The sequence below is a fragment of the Juglans regia genome, chromosome 10 (assembly GCF_001411555.2).
Source record: "Juglans regia cultivar Chandler chromosome 10, Walnut 2.0, whole genome shotgun sequence".
Lineage (NCBI taxonomy): Eukaryota > Viridiplantae > Streptophyta > Magnoliopsida > Fagales > Juglandaceae > Juglans > Juglans regia.
In genome coordinates this window covers 1,811,929-1,829,252 of record NC_049910.1, presented here as the reverse complement: position 1 = coordinate 1,829,252, position 17,324 = coordinate 1,811,929, and the positions used below count along the sequence as shown (strand labels likewise).

Genomic DNA, 17,324 nt, shown 5'->3' with positions numbered 1-17,324 from the left:
CATGCTTGGCCTGGCAACCACCTTTTAATTCAATGAACTGATCATGTAAGAACTAACTAATTTCAAGAACATGTATATATTGATGGCAAGAGTCAATCGATGCGGTAAACTGATACATTTCCAGAATATTATTGAAATAAAGAATAATGAGTGCATATGAGTACAAACCTTGTACCTACAATTTACCCCGCCTTTGATCATTCTTATCAGACGGTATGATTGTACAAGTAAAACAATTACATAATCAGAAATCACAACTCTCACATCTTATTTACAACGAATTCATTATATCTTATTTACATCGAAGTCGTTATTACACACTTCATTAACATCCAATGCATGAACAGATGAGGAAGAGACGATTAGATGCGAGCTCCCATAAGGAAAGCGAGTTTGTTTCTGAAGATGTCATCAAAGCACGAGTTTGGGGAAAGAAAATGTGCATCAGTATAAATATGTATAAGCACTGAGAAATAACATCAAATTATTTCTAGCAGATCATGTGACTGTAGAAGATGCATCAGTGAACATAAATAAGCACTTGAAAATATTACACGATATTGATTATTTGACAGTAACGGAATTACTATCAACTTCGCCACATTTTTTCTGCATGACTGCCATTTGCAAACATGGTATCAGTGGTATGGTACTCACAATTTAGGATGCAGGTACTGCTCCACCGTGAGTGGTTTTGGGCCACCAAACCAATCAATCAAAAATATACTCTCAATTTCTAACTTGAAGAACTGGAAGTCATGATCAATAGGCCAATCTGTCAACCATCCAAATTTAAAAAAAAAAAGGTTTAGTAGTTGGTGGCAGAAAGAAATGGAAAAAGGTCGCTTTGGCAACATGACAAATGACCGGTGAAAGCAGTAAGTATTGCCAATGTATCAATTCTCGTACTTACCCTTCATCTCCATATGCTTTGAGAACAAGGCACTTTTAGCAAACTCTGCCTCTTTAGATTTTTTGTCAACTACCTTCAACTGAAATAACATGAAGGGAAAATTTTTTTTTATAAGTAACATGAAGGGAAAATTTAATCTAAGTTATTCAAAAGAAAAAGTTTCACTACTTTCTGGTAAAGAACTCGACGAAGCCATTCTTTATTTTTTTTTTTTTTTGGGTTGGGGTGTTACAAATCTGAACCACTTGGTTTTAGGGTCAACAATTTATACGGAGAAAGCACGTGAGTCAATAGATAGTTTTCCTCAACAACCTTAGGAAACAATACTCCAGTAATTGCAACAAGAGTGTCAATAGATTTTTGGTTTAGCAGTAAGCATCATTTAGGTATCCATTAGTTCATTAGAATTCATTTTTGGTCACCTGCTGCCCATTTCTAATACTTGTCTGCACATATGGCAAAGTCTGATGACTTGTAACCAAAAAAGAATAGAAGCTAAAAGTGAATGGGAAACGAGAGCAATTTATAATAAAGCCACAATTCGTGTGGCCAGTCTAATTTAGTATTAGATAATTTTTATTTTGCAACAAACCTTGCCAGTAAGTGTAATTTTTGCACACGAGGGATTCTCGGGATCTTTATTGCCACAAGTTCCTATAGGGTATTCACTGATTGTGAACGAAGCCCTCTCATCTTCCATTGCATTTCTGGCAGTTGGATCAAGAGTTGTCAAGTAGAAGAATGGTATGCCAACACCTTTGCCAGGTAGCCCATCACTAAAGGAAACCACATTCCTGCATCACATGTAGACAGTTATATATGCAGTCAAACTAACAGTAATTAAGGCATGCCAAACAAGTATAACAAAAACATTTAAATTCATCTCAGATGAAGATTAGAGTCAAGAAAATGTGCCCATAAACATAATAGGTGTGTTCGCATTTGCATATGCATGTATTAATACGGGTGTGTGTGCCCGCCAATATGCATACATTTGCACATCTGCATGTGAGATATTTAAATATTCATGAAGAACACTTGTATTCTTATATTAAAAAAAGGAAAGGAAAGACAATAAAACTTTGCAAAACAATTATAAAGAAGAAAATTCAACCGACCTAAGGAATCAACAGACATAACAAACAAGTATCACAAAATTTAAAAACAGAGTCTAATACGTTCCTTGACAAAAGAAATCTTTATACTTTTCAAGTTACTGATGAAAACTGCATACCCTTTTAGATAATGCATGAGGCAGAAATCTGATTCTTACAATAATCCTCAAACGGAAGATAATGAGACCGGCACTAGAAGTCATGAGTTTTAAGGAAGATAAAACTCCTAAGACTAGCATCCTTGGTCAACTACAGTTATATCTCATCAGGAATCTGAATTAAATTTAAGTATCAGATAAGCAAAAATAATATTCATTAAAATCATTATTTTTTGCCTCGAATCCTACAACTTTAAAAAAACATATCAAAATCACTGTGTATCGCGTAGAGAAGTTGGATTGTCACACCTCGAGAAGAACAAACCAGACACAGGCAATGAGGCAATATGAAAAGCAAGTGAATTTTATGCTGACTCGACATTAGATTCAACTCTCTAGTATGTAAAAATATGAAAACCTTACCCAAATGGTGCTCCTCCCAAGTCACTTGAGATGGTACTGCAAAATTAAATTAAAAAATAAGCTTCAATATCAACATCTAACAACCTAATTAAAATAGAAATCAAACTTAAAAGGTCAGGACCTTTGAAATAGTAAAATTCAGCAACAATCAGGTTTCACAATGACAGAAGGTGAAATAATAACAAATATAACTGGGCTTTCGAGATAAAACCATGAAATATCATCTCCCTACAATAACTCTTGTAAAAGATCTTAAACGTATTCCTCACTACCTAGTTGAAGATGAATCTAAAATGAACCAGCAAATAAAAAAGTTGCCCAAAACTCGGATGCATTCAACCAAAAACTCGGGTTTTGGGTGGATTCAACTCACATTAAGTTTACATGCTCTACCTCTTCCAACAAGACCAATCGATCTCATAAAAGCATGGAGGGGCGAACCCATCCAATATATTTTCTGCCAAGAAGAGAATCTATGCCCAACAGGTACAAAATTCGTGAAATAAAACAAAGTAAACACAGACAGTAAATTAAAACCTGAAGCATCTAAACAGAAAATGCATGACTGCTTTACCAACCATCAGAACTCTAGCCAACCACTATTTGCTCCGTTGACTCCCCTCGGATCGATAATAAGCATAAATCGAATTTTCAAACAGATAACAACAAAGACCCAACCAGACTTGAACAAGACCAAATGGAGTGGGAAATCATATAGAAAAACAAAAGACCCCACAAACATAAGAAACCGCCGCAACAGATTCTTTGGTCATCATCGACACAAACATAGAACAAACCGAAAACCCACTTATCATTCAATAAAAAGGAAGCCTCAGCAAGAAACTGGGAATCTAGATAGAGAACTGGAATAAGAGAGACAGGGAAAGAGAGGATATACTTTAAGACACCCCAGACGTTGTGAGAGACCAACCAACGAGCAGTGACGGCAGCATCATCCGGGTCGGGTTTCTTGATCGAAGGCAATCGTCCCTGTACGGAACCTAGAAAACCCACTAAAAGCAAGACCAAGGAAAAGAGATGGAAATTATACAGAAGACCTTTGATGCCCATGTTCCCGATTTCTCCGAATTCTGCTGTCTACACAGAGCAAAGTACAACAAGAAGACAAAGACCAAACGGGCTAAAATCGAGTATTTATAGGCATAAACTCCGGTCGTGTCGCATGCTGCAAGGAAGTGAGCTATTATCCTCTGCAATTCGAATTGAAGGACATCCAGAAGAAGGTGTTTCTTCGGCTTGATGGATCTCTTCGCTTGGAATTTGATTGAAAAGAAGTGGACTTGATGCAAGTCTTGGATCGTACGTGTTGCACTGGATTGTAGATAGCGACCAGAGAAGGGACAGTGGCCCAAGCATTGCGGGCCAACAAGCATAGGTTTGCACAAATTAGTTATCACTCTTTAAATCCGAAGTCGTGGCTATGCCTTATATCCGTCTCAGGCCCAGCGTGCACCATCATTGTCACTTATCGTCAACTAACAAGCGGTCTTAGCTGTAGAAATTATATATATTATTTTTAAAATAAAATTAATTAAAAAAGTACTACAATTATAAATAAATCTTATAAAATAAAATAAAAATTCTATTCTTCATCCCACATATTATACACACATTCTTTTTTCTATTCTTCTTAAATTAATTGTATTGTTCTACTCATCATCCATATATCACATATTTAATAAGAAAAAAAAATATGATGTGTGGAAATGATAAATAGTAAAACTCATAAAATAAATTTATATATTGATATAATTTCATATAATATATTAAATTTATTTTATAAAAAAATTATTTTTATAATCTAACGTATAACATTAAGTTAAGTCGATTATTAAATTCCTTATATTTTATGTTAAATGGAATATGGATACGTTTTCAACGAAGCCCTCCACAAGATCTACTCCCCGATAATAGTTTTTTACTAAAATTAAAAAATCAGAACAAGTTTTTTAAAAAATTATTGTAATTTCTTTTAAAGATAATTATACTTTCTACTTTGTTTTTATTATCTGTTTTATGTGAAAACTTAATACAACACCTATCTCACTTTGAGTTGATCGTATTATTCAGTGGAGAAATGAAGTATTTTGTTGTCTCGTGTTTTTTTTATGAATAATAATTATTTATCTTCAATATGTTTTTCTTAGAGCTTATTTGGGAAGTCATATGATCTTATTTTGTCTCAAAATTTTTTATAATTTCATTCTCAAATATCATTCAAATATAAATATATTTTAATTTAAAATCTTTAATTTTTTTATTTAATCATTATCTAATCATTATAATTTTTTCAAATTCTCAAATAAAATATAAAAAGTAATACAACTTTTTTAAATTTCAAAACAAAAATTATATTAAAAAATTAGGCAGCGTTACGTACAGCCCAATTTCTTAGACTCATTTGCAGTCCAAATATAGGAATAGACAAAAAGTAGCCCAAATCTGAAAATAACATTTCAGTCTCCCTCTCTCTGCTATGCATATGCTCATTGCCTCTTCCACCATCGATGACTCCTCTTCAAGGCCCTCCAGGTCCATTCTTATTTTTAAACTCTTGTTTCGAAATTAATTACTAGTACATCTTTCAAATCTTATATACACAAGGCGTATGTATTTTGTTCAAAGTCCAATGATCTTGTAAATGACTAGAGGTAAGTTGAAGACTACATCAAACGATCCACCTGTGCATGCATACTTCAATGAAAATGAGTGCAAGACAAAGTGCATGTGTAGACTCTTTGAAATGAGACAAATTGTATGTAGGCACATTCTTTTAATTTTTGCTACAAGGGTCCGAGAGTTGCCGGAAAAGTAAATTATGAATGGTGGAGGAAGGACATTAAATGGAGATATGCTCTGATACGAAGCAGTTACGATGACTTGAGTGGTAAACCAACTGCTAGTAGGTACTCTAGTTTGATAAAATTATACTACCAAGTGACTCGGTCTCAAATGTGCTTCCAAGTGCATGTAGAAGTGTCAAGTTGTATCAATAATAAATCCAGGATCGTATTCCATAGGGATAAAGGATTATCGAAGCATTTGTGAAATTTAATTAAAAAATATGATGATGTATAAGAAGTGTGAAAAAGTAAAATTAAGTATAAAACTCTTTCTTTTTGTATTTTTTTTATGTATGTATAAACAATGAGTAAAATGGATTTTAATATATTCACAAAGAAAGATTTAATAAAAACGGAATATATGATTGTGTTTTGAAGATCTCGGCTTTGTAAATCTTAAAAAGATGGATTAAATCATAAAAGAGATAGCAACTGAAAATTTAATATTCTAAAAGATGAAAAAAAACTGTAATTCTAATTCCTCCAAGTAACAAACAGAATTTTTTTAAATATAAAATTGAAAATAACAGTTCCAAAGAAATGATTTAACAAACACTTGAGTTTGGGAAGAGACTCTCTTTGTTTCGGTGTCTAGAAAATTTCCTTAGTTAACAAACCGGTCAAGACATTAATAAACGGAAGATAAAAAGTTATGCTCAAGTTTTGCAATATTTTCTCAAGGGTTTCACAACCTCACTAGCCAAACACTCATTAACAATCAACTGAGAGAAACTTTGATAATTTTCAAGCTTTCGTTGTGCCTTACGTCAATAACAAATCAAGAGCAAGAGCTACAATCTATTTTCAATTCAAATTTGATTAGCAACAAGTGAAATCAGTATTTATCAATAAAATATCGTATTAAACTAGAACCCAAAACAAATCAAGTCTCATTCCACAACTCAAGTTTAAGAAATTAGCTACACATAGTATTTCTAGCCACAAAAATTAATCTAAGCAAAACCATATTAAAATCTGAGAAAATATCCTAAATTAGATAAACCCTCAAGTGCAGGCAAATGGTCTCTGGAAATACCCAGCAGTTCAAACGGTGCAACTCCAGAAAATGATAAAACCTCGAACAAGCACAAAAGCAAGAGAAGTAAAATTGAAGGAAACAAACTGAATTGAAAAAATGGGAAAATGCTACCCAGGAAGCCGAAAAGTAAAAACCCAAAAAAAAACTGAAGTTGCCGCTCTAGAAAAAAAAAAAACCAGAAAAAAATGAGGCAGAGCATCTGATTGTTTTCCTTCCCTTTTTATATCTCTCTCCCCGTCGGTTCCATATGTGTCGCTCCCTCTTTACGCCTTTTCTCGTTCCAGCCACGAACGTACATAGCAGCATCTCATTTTCCCTTCGTTCCACTCCCAAAACGCTGCACATAAGCTTGAGGCGTGTTCCTCATTTTACCCCTGCCCGTGCATTCCTCCCCCAGCAAACACATTTTCACTTTCCACTTTAGCCTCATTTTTCTTTTTCTCTCCTAGGTGCAGCACTAAGGAATGACTCGTGAGCAATGTTTTGAATACCGTACAGGACGTCGTATCAGTCAAGGTACTGGAACGAAATATTTCGATACCGGTACCGATTCGGAATAACGTTTAGAGATAACGTTTCGGAATAATCGATATATAAATAAATTATATATATAAATATATATAAATTATATTTTAAAATAATAGTCTATATATAAATAAATTATATATAAATACATATATATAAATTATAAATAGTCTAATCTGAATTAGGGGTTAAAAAATAAGTTTGTAGTCTGAAAAAATGAAAAAAAAAAAAAACACCCAGGCCGAAATATAGGCCGGTACAGGCCGAAATTTAGTCCGATTTTGCCGATACCGGCCAGTATTTTTGCCGGTACGGGACAGATATAGTACCTGTACCGGCTGGACGGCCGAAACGAAAAATTTCGACCGTACCGACCGGTACGGTACGAAATTTAAAACACTGCTCGTGAGGCATTCTCTTGATTCATAGGTTTCCTCTCATAGGCTTAAGTGCTTGCACGTGAGCCTCCTTGTGATGATTTTTTTTTCAGCTTTTAACTCTTGATAAATCATTTCTCATCTCAAATAAAGTTAAATCGCATTATCTAATTAATACTCTTATTTTAACACATAAAGCTCTTTTAACCCAAGATATTTAAGAGTATTAATACCGCATAATTGACTATTTATCACCAAGTAGCTACAAATACAGCTGAAAGTGAAGATAATTCCATAGATATGACACAGAAGTTACAGGCAATGAATGAAGTTTATAATAAATCAAAACCCCATGCCACAGTTGCAAGTACTCATACTTCAATTGATACTGAAACTAGAAGTTCAAAGAAAGTGCTAAGTCATCACGTTGTTAGAGGAAAAAGAAGGCTTCCATCGAAGAGGAAACAACCTACAATAGAGAAATTACACACCAAAATCAAAAAAATTAAATCATGTGAGTTTAATATATGCAAACATTTTTAATTAAGTTATTTAATTTGTTTATGTATTCAAATGTAGGCAACTGCACGTCCGGAAGATGTATTAAACTCAACAGATTCGGTAATACCATCTAGCACACAACAAAGTGTTGCTTCGCAAGTACCTGATATACAACAAAGTGTTATTTTTCATGTAAATGTTGTTAATTTTCTCTTTTATTTATATGTTGAACAATTAATGAGAAGTTTTACAGAATGTTTCATACTATTTGTAGGTGGACTTTCAACATCATGACCTTCTTGAGGATTGATGAGAAAACGTTATGGATTGTTGCATTTTGATGATGTTAAGAGATGAGAAGATGTTGAAGACTGTATTTTAACTTCTAATATCATTGTGTTATTTATCCATCTGTATTGTTGACCGCGTTAGATATTTTAACCATTGGATTTGTATGGATATGAGCACTTTTGTTTTGATAGCTAGTCTTTCCCTGTTGAATGCTTTTTTTATTAGCAAACATTGTTAAGTAATTTTAGAAACACACTTCATATGGCCATGTGGTTTCTATTAAATCAATTAGTAAGTTCTGAATATTGAAATGATAACATTAGAATATATTAACATAATAATCCTATTGCGTTGTTCTTGAATATTACAATATTGATAAAGGATCTAAACCTATTACAACCTATCCAACAATATGATATTCAAGAACATGATATTAGAATTGAAAATCTCCAATACATGCAGAGTTCTTCCTTCCACATTTGGAATTCTTCCTCTCTCTTTTGGAGGCAACATTTTCTTTCCATTCAACATTCTCAGATGTCAATGCCTTCTGGGAAGTACTTGATGATCATCATGACTCAGAAATAGTAAAGTCTCTAGTAAGTGATCATCCATATAGCATTAGATGCAAACAACTCTCATGGTGCAATCATTATTGCAATCAGGATTTACCCTGATTTCTAGTATTAATCATAATTCGAGAAAATAATAATTATAAGATAATCTCAATAATACAACTGAACTGACATTTTTAAAGCAGCATCCAAGTCATTTTCTTCCTTATAATTGAAAGCCTCATCAAACCCTAACTTATTCTTCAATAAAGCAACTTGCACAATTGATTTGGAAGCATCCAAATAGAATAAAAAGATTAAACTTTGCCTGACCAATTTCTTCTAAAACAGATGAGTCTAGAGGAGGAGAAAGGAAGACAATGCAGAGACAACAACTCTACCAATAATACTATATTCTTCCCAAACCAATTCCGAGGACTTTGATATGCCTCTTGTTTCCCATCCAAGGTTCTCGTGAAGAAAATTAGGTAAACATTGAGGTCCATAAACCATACGACCATTCCACGTAAAGAGAAAAATTAAAATTTATCAATCACTGCTAAAAATTCTAGAATATTAAAAAAAGAAAGAAAGAAATCGGATCGAGTATGAAGAAGTAAGATTCAGGTAAAAGAAAATGTTGTTGTTCTAAAGTCCTCTTGTTGGCTCTGAATTTTCAAGAAATCAAATCATGAGACATGAAAAGATGAGGTTTAGTATCCTTAAACACAACCATAGTATGTACCATTGAACTTTTTTTTTTTTTTTTAAAGAGGACGGAACCCCAATTTTATTGATTGCCCTCACTTTTGGCGGAGGAAAACCGTAGTTACAATCACGACACCTGGGAGGTACAAAAAACTAAATCTAGAAAAAGAGCACCCAGGCATCAAAACCAGTGTAACTATAAAGAGTACAAGCCTTAAGAAAGATATATAACCTACTTCTGAGAAAGCCGAAGAGGGGAACCTGCAAAAAGCCAAGTACACAAGAACAAAGAGACGCAAATACCAAGATAGCAAAATTAGACAAGCAAATAACGCAAAACAAACCTGGCAAGAGGCTTATGATATCCTCAGGTAGGGCATACCCAATTTGTCCATGCGGAGAATACCCCTCAATAGGCTAGGCAGCATGTGAATATCAGACCAATCAGAGTTCAAGCCTTCAGCCCCACACTTAGCTAGAAAGTCAGCCACAACATTGCCTTCACGAAAAATGTGAGTTACTGTATACTCCAGGCTATTAAGATGTTCTTGTAAATCCTCCCAAAAGTCTTCTAAATACCAAGTGGGGCACTTATTCTTTACAATCCAATTGACCACCAGTTGAGAGTCAGTCTCTATTTGAACACGATAAAATCCAAGCGCGTGACATCTGCGAACACCTTCCAATAGGCTGCTGAGTTCTGCAAAATTATTGGTACCTAAACCCAAGGGCACAGAGTAAGCTAGAAGTAATATCTCATCCTCATCCCGAATAACACCCCCAGCGCCAGAGGTTCTAGGGTTCCCGAAACTACTACCATCGGTATTGAGTTTTACCCAGCCCTGAGGGGGCCGGTGCCATTTTACCACTCGGACCCTCTTGGGCTTAGGGAACAAGACTGTGATATCCAGTCTATGCAAAATATTCATGTCCTGGGTGGAAAGAGAACTCACTTTCATAATCTGGTCCATGATGCGCCGGAGCCAAAGTTTAATAGCGTGCCAAACCGACTCTGTTGAGTGAGCCTTATCTTCATACCAGGCTTTACAGCGTCTTTCCCAAAGTTTCCAGGAAATAATGGAGGGCAGAAGGCCAAAGATAGTTCTAACCTGTGAAGACTTACCCGCACGACGAAACCAAAAATTAATTTGATCCTTCCAAGTGCAGAAAGGGGCCATATGAACCCCTAGATGAGAGGCCGCTAGACGCCAAATGTGTCTAGCGAAATTTCCCGTGCAGAGCACATGGTTCAAGTCCTCAGTATGTACCATTGAGTTGTTTTATGAAAAGAGAAATTCTATTTGCAGTTCTGAAGTGAGGACTGTATGTGCAGGCACATTATTAAATGAGAGAAAACATTATTTTAGGAGGGATAATTTTGTAATTTTAAAATTAAAATAGCCTGAGCCTGCACATGCAGTCCTCAAGTGGGGACTGTATCTAGCATTACTCTTATAAAAATAATTAAAGAACAATAAATCTATCCCTAAGCCGGCTTAACCCACCAACACCACACACCGTGACGTGGCGAACCCGGTCTGGTGGCCACGTCACGGTTTCTCCCCAATCCCGAATCCGTGCGAACCCTCGAACCCTTCATTCCTCCCGTTCCTCCCGTCTCTTTCAGTTTCCCTCAGGACCCTCTCTGTGAAATCGCGCTCTCTCTCACCGCACCCGTCTCCCTCACCGCACCCGTCTCCCTCAGCTGCCCTTAGCTTATCTGTGTGAAACGACCCGCACCCACGAAACGACCGTCAGCGTCTCCCTCAGCTTCAATCCTCCCGTCTCCCTCAGCTTCCCTTAGCTTGTCTGTGCGAAACGACCCGCACCCACGAAACGACCCGCACCCACGAAACGACCCGCACCCACCAAGCCTTCGTCCCTTCATAGAGTTCCCTCCCCGTCTCCCTCACTTCCTTCCCTCTGTCCGTAACCAACCAAAATCGCAATCCATAGGCGATTTCTCGACCCGCGCCCACCAAGCTCGCAGTGTTGGTTTCTCAACATTTTGAAGGGAACCGAAGTAGTTCCTTTCTCAACATTTTGCAGGTTCTGACCTTTTTTCCTTTGTCCACATTTTGCAGGTTTTCCAACTCCAAATCTCTCCCATTTTGCAGATCGCCAGTCGAAAGAAACCCTAAACAGTCGAGAAAGGAACTTCGTTTTCATCTGGTGCGCATCTTCCACTCCACGACGGTAAGGTCATTCTGTCCGAATGAATGGGAATGAAAGTAGTAATTTCATATTTTACTGATTCGTTTCAGCTTGCTACCCAATGATGCCGAAACTATGAATTTTATGGGTAACTCATGTTATTGAATTTTATGCTTGTGGATGTGGTGTGATTATTGAAGTATAAATTTTGTGGATGTGGGGAGACGAAATTCTGCTTGTTTGAATATGTGAAAGAAATTCTGCTAGAGCTTAGGTGAGAATTTTGTAAATAGGGATGCAACAAAGCTATGCTCCATCATATTAATATTCCAGTCTAGACTCTAGCTAGTTTGCATGATGGTTGCTACTGTGCTACAGTGAGTGATTAACCAATTGTCTTGACAAGAAGGGTCTCATGCTTGTACATGCTCGATCATATTAATATTGGCATGAAAATATTGTTCTAAGTGATTGGGTGTTATCAATTGTAATAAGGGTCTCATGCTCGATCATATTAAGGGTCTCATGCTAGTTCTCATTTTCTTTTGTCATCAAAGCAAAAGAAAATGAGAACTAGTATTAAAGAAGATAAAAGAAAAGAAAAAGTAATTATATTTTGGGTTGGGAAAGATTAATGATGGGGTTTGAATTTTTGTTGACCCTTTTCAATGGAGGGCATGATGATTATAAGGGAATTAGTGGAGGGTGGAGAGAGGCAATGAGGGCCACATGATCTCCCACTTTGATTTTGCTCCTCAGGTGGATCACCAAGAAGGGAATCCCAGGAATGGTGTTTTCACATTGGACGACAGGGTTTCTGTTTTGTTAAGGGATAAATCAACCTCCTTCGGGCAGGGGCACCATTTGCCTCACCAAAGCTCCCCCACCAACACATTTTAAAAAAAAAAAAAAATGTAGTTTAATTTGTGGACAAAGTACTACTACTGCTTACAGAGCCTATGTCTGGATTAATCTCAAAAGATGAGACAGTAATTATGGTGATGCCAAAGCAAATATTACGCACTCGTACATGAGCAGATCAACACTTGCTGAAAATGTATCTTCAACACTTGCTGAAAATGTATTGGCAACCCCAATGCTAGAATTCCAACATTTAATTTGTTTTAGGTCACACGGGTCTTAGTTATATTAAGGGGTGAATGAGTGAGAGGGGGAAGTGGTAGATAAGGGCTATGGCCCGAACTTATGATTATTTAGTGCAAAAGATATGTTATACATTCTAATATGTTGCCTCTATATCTTGGTAAACACTTTTTTGGTTTTTGAAAGGTCAGGTTTTGGTATTTTCTTGTGCATTAACTTGAACATCTGAGTTGCTTTCAATAAAATAGCACATATTTTTTTCGTTTAGACTTCTATTATTATACCCAATTAGTTTTATGGTGCATGATTTCCTAGTTATGTGCAGTTGAACTGCTGTAAATAGGGAACAGCACTGCCTTTTTGAACTGCTGTAAATAGGGATGCTTAGGTGAGGTTTTAATTATTACTTTGAATTAGGAGGGTAAACAACGAACTATGAACAGTGGCGCTCACAGTTATAAAGTATTATTATTATTATTATTATTATTATTATTATAAGTTTTATTATGATTATTATTATTATTATTATTATTATTATTATTATTCATGTTGTGTAGTAAGCATAAACTCAACCGTCCATATTATTATTTGAATATGCTCAATGTTCCATTTAGATCACTTATGGCCTCGAGTCAATCATCATGCATTGATGATGAGTTGCAAATGGAAGCACCAACTTGTTGGTGTGGCTTGAAAGCCCCATTAAAGACCTCTCATACTAGCAAAAATCCTGGAAGGAAATTTTACGCATGTCCGAAGTATAACAAGGTAAAGTAAACTGTTTTATCGTAATTTTGTGTTACTTTTTCTGTTTGTCATATTTAACGTTTGCGGAATTGACACATATACATGCAGGGAGAAGCAAATTGTCAATTCTTTATATGGGCAGATATACTTGCACTAGTAGAGGAGAAAATTCGCACAAGAGAGAATGCAGCTCGAAAAAGAGAGGACGATTTATTGCTGCGCGAGTATGATGTTCAGAAAAGGAAAGATAAATTAGTTGAGAGAGAGTGTGTCCTTTACAAGCAAGAGGAGAAAATTGAAAAGCAGCTCGTACAGAATAGATGTGCACGGATATTATTATGTACTTATTGGGTGTTATCAATTGTAATAATTTTTTGTTGGTTTTGACTATAAATGTATTTTGAACAAGTTTGGATTAACTTGTGTTAATAGTACCTGCTTGTATTAATGAATCCCATGCCCGAAATTAATGAAGTATGATCCTTATTTATTCACAGGCTTACTCAAAGTTCACACAAACAAGTATGGTACTTGTCTAATGTAAACAATTTTCAAACTTTCCAAAATAACAATATATGCATGGCTGGAATAAATAATACAACCAGTCTCCCAAACAACCAGTCTCCCAAAATACACAATATTCGTTCTGAATAATACAACCAGTCTCCCAAAATAATACCTGCCAGTCTCCCAAAATACACAATATTGTCAAGAATAACACATGAACCTCCAGTCTCCCAAACAGATATATAAAAGCTATTTTTCCTGTCAAAATACACAATAATTCTCAAGAATACCACATGAATCTCCAGTCTCCCAAACATATATATAAAATCTGTTTTTCCTGCCAAAATACATAATAATTCTCAAAAATAACACATCAACCATCAGTCTCCCAAACAATATACATAAAATTTGTTTTTCCTCCCAAAACACATACTAGTCCCTCAAATGCCACATAAAACATTACAAAGACCAAACTACTATCTTGGATATTACAGTCTCCCAATCCGTTTGTCTTCTTCTTGGAGCACCTACTCATTGTCAGGTGGCGTTGGTTGTGCGACGGTACTGCATTGTGTTAGAACAACAAAATCATCCTTGCCTGCACTTTGTATCTTAATAAATTTAAGATACCAAAAAAATAATCATTAGAAATTGCTTATTAACTAAGTGGGGAGCAATATAGCATTTATACACAGAAAAATGTATTACCTGACCACTTTCTGGAGCTTCCGAGACCTCACATTGCTCGGATGTATCGTCAAATATTTTCCGACGTATCTAAATAAATTTGAAAAGCAGAAATACACATCAACAACAAGTAGAAATATTAAAGTCGTAGGAAGAAATATGACGTACTTCCAAAAAATCTAGACTTCTTACCTGTTTATTCTTTCGCCTAGTCACAGCCTTCTCCACAGGTGGGACCTTCCTTTTCGTTGGCGGCCTCCCTTTCCCTCGGACAACATGTGGGCTTAATATTTTTTTACCCTTGTCTGTCTGCACAGTCTCTGCTACTTTTGTTGAACCGGACTCTTGTGTTAGTCCTTTAAATTTATTCTCAAACTCATCCAAGTGGAGCATAAATGCAGTAACATGGGCATCACTCGACGATACACGGGTTGCTAATTTGGAACATCGTTTCACCACAAGCTCATACCTCCCTGAATCTGCATTTTGTCGTAAGTCGTCGTAGCTACTTTTTACCATTGTGTATCTTCTCTTTAAATCCTTCCTCCAACGATCCAAGACATACTTCTCCGGTAGCGCATGAATCTTATTCATCTGACAAACGTTCAATGCATGTCTACAAACAATTCCTCTCATCTCAAACAACGCACAGGTGCATTTCACATCAACCTCCTCATTGTTAAAGTAAACTGTGTACTTGATGCTCTTGACATGGTCATCATCAGTGGTAATTTCATCTAAAACATCGTAGGTGGAAATGCAACCTTCCTTGCTGATAAGTATGCAGTTACATAAAATCATTCCCCACACCTCTCGTTGAACTTCTTTAAATTTTGCGTTCGTATACACGGATTGAAACTGCTTTTCAATGCGGAATGCGGAGGAACATGGGATGGTTTGGTTGGACGAATTGAAATCAGCGGTCGTCTCGAGCTCTACCTTCTTCCGCAGTGCATTGTCAAATTGATCGACGAATTCTTTCAACGTTGTACCGGAATGCACAAAACCATCGAAAAAAGCATTCATGCTTTCAGAACGCTGTGTGGTGCTCATGCCAGCCCAAAAAACTCCCTTAAGGTAAACCGGTACCCAAAACGACCTCTCATTGTACAACCCTTGCAGCCATGCATTTTCACCTAAGTCATACTTCTTAATAAATTGCCCCCACTTCTCCTCAAATTCACCACATGTCTGTGAATCATATAGGGCATTTTGGATGGCAGTTTTCAACCCTGCATTGAAGGCAGCGTGAGATCCCAATTTCTCAGGCAGTTTTCGCATTATATGCCATAGACAATATCTATGGCGAGTGTGTGGGAAGACCACTACAATAGCACTCTTCATTGCTCGGTCTTGGTCTGTTATGATCGCTTTTGGAGCGCGACCATCCATACACTCCAACCATGCCCGAAACAACCACACAAAAGTACTTGTGTCTTCGCTTGAAATCAAGCCAGCCCCTAACAATATAGACTGTCCATGATGATTTACCCCAACAAATGGAGCGAATGGCATACCGTATCTATTTGTCAGGTATGTCGTATCGAAGGTGATCACATCTCCGAAATACTCGTACGCTGCTCTACTCCGTGCGTCAGCCCAGAACACATTTCTCAACCTCAGCTCTTCATCCACATCAATCACATAGACAAAACCATCATTTTGCAACCTCATCCTCTTGAAGTACTCAGTAAGTGCTTCGCCACCACCTTTACCCAGCCTTAATTGTCTGGCTTTGTCAATAAAATTACGACAGTCTTTTTCTTGAAACTGCAGATTCTCGAACCCCCCCGCATCAACAACAAGTGCCCCGAAATTCTTGTTCATTCGAATACCTGCCCTGTCATTCAAATCAAGCATCCTCTGACTGTATTCGTCTAAACACTTATGAGATCTAAAGAATCTAGACTTTTGTGGGCTGACAGTACTATGATTATGGCCAATCTCAACAGTGGTCACCACCCAACTACCCTCCACCAAGTGAGCATTTATCCGTGCCTTACAATCCGTTTTAATAGTTGGGCGTGGCCTCGAGATATTACTATGGCTAGGATGGTACTTGCCACCTCGTGCACACCCAATAGTCAAATACTTCACCCTCCCATTAGCCTCTCTCTTCGTCCTTTGTGTTATAACACCAAAACCTTGTTGTTTGGCATATCTCATGTAATAAGCCATAAGCTCATGATCAGTGGCAAACTTCATACCAGGTTTGGGCTCCTCCTCAACTCGGTCATTATCAGACTCTTGTTGAATTGTGTCATCGGCTTCTGTCTCTGCATTACTTGCAGGATTTTCAAAGCTTCCCATGTCCTCTCCGGTACTCGACAGAGGGCCATCCATTTGTTTGGGATGGCTCGAGTCCTCCGTATTAGTCGACGGAGGGGTTGACGTTGTTGAAAAATATGGCATTGGTGGGGGCTTCAAGCATGCACGGTGTTAGAACAGGTAACAACAAACACATAAAAAAAATAAAAATTAAGAAATGAATAAATATACCTGATATACCTGGTTCGTTTGTTGAACATGACCCGAACTCTCCGCATTAGTGGACGGAGGGTACATGAAAGTTGCTGGAAAATGTGGCATTGGTGGGGGCTGCAATCATCCACGCTGTTAGAACGGATAACAACAAAAACAAAAAAATAAAAAAAAATTAGAAAGGAATAAATATACCTGGTTCGTTTGTTGAACATGGCCCGAACTCTCCGCATTAG

At 36.7% G+C, this 17,324-nt stretch overlaps 2 protein-coding genes across 2 annotated transcripts; both read right to left on the bottom strand.

The window, feature by feature from the left end:
* Positions 1-100: 100 nt before the first annotated feature.
* LOC108997152 (protein CREG1) lies at positions 101-3,838 on the bottom strand. The gene is made up of 6 exons (XM_018973309.2): positions 3,448-3,838; positions 2,550-2,585; positions 1,506-1,707; positions 914-992; positions 658-775; positions 101-399 (listed from the first exon to the last, which is right to left on the bottom strand). Exons 1-6 carry the CDS (start codon positions 3,618-3,620, stop codon positions 363-365), a joined length of 645 nt encoding a protein of 214 aa, XP_018828854.1. The 5' UTR covers positions 3,621-3,838; the 3' UTR covers positions 101-362.
* Positions 3,839-14,351: 10,513 nt separating this feature from the next.
* LOC108997068 (protein FAR1-RELATED SEQUENCE 9-like) lies at positions 14,352-16,950 on the bottom strand. Its single transcript, XM_035694779.1, has 3 exons — positions 14,800-16,950; positions 14,629-14,697; positions 14,352-14,531 (listed from the first exon to the last, which is right to left on the bottom strand). Exons 1-3 carry the CDS (start codon positions 16,948-16,950, stop codon positions 14,448-14,450), a joined length of 2,304 nt encoding a protein of 767 aa, XP_035550672.1. The 3' UTR covers positions 14,352-14,447.
* Between the last annotated feature and the right edge of the window lie 374 nt (positions 16,951-17,324).

Bases quoted from the DNA above. Each gene is read 5' to 3' on its own strand.
- LOC108997152 (XM_018973309.2), bottom strand. From the start codon at position 3,620: ATGGGCATCAAAGGTCTTCTGTATAATTTCCATCTCTTTTCCTTGGTC. The intron at 2,586-3,447 runs GTATATCCTCTC...TTAATTTTGCAG, and splicing joins AACGTCTGGGGTGTCTTAAA to TACCATCTCAAGTGACTTGG. The intron at 993-1,505 runs GTTTGTTGCAAA...ATGTTATTTCAG, and splicing joins AAATTACACTTACTGGCAAG to TTGAAGGTAGTTGACAAAAA.
- LOC108997068 (XM_035694779.1), bottom strand. From the start codon at position 16,950: ATGGATGGCCCTCTGTCGAGTACCGGAGAGGACATGGGAAGCTTTGAA. The intron at 14,698-14,799 runs GTAAGAAGTCTA...AAATTTATTTAG, and splicing joins CTAGGCGAAAGAATAAACAG to ATACGTCGGAAAATATTTGA. The intron at 14,532-14,628 runs GTAATACATTTT...AAATTTATTAAG, and splicing joins AAGCTCCAGAAAGTGGTCAG to ATACAAAGTGCAGGCAAGGA.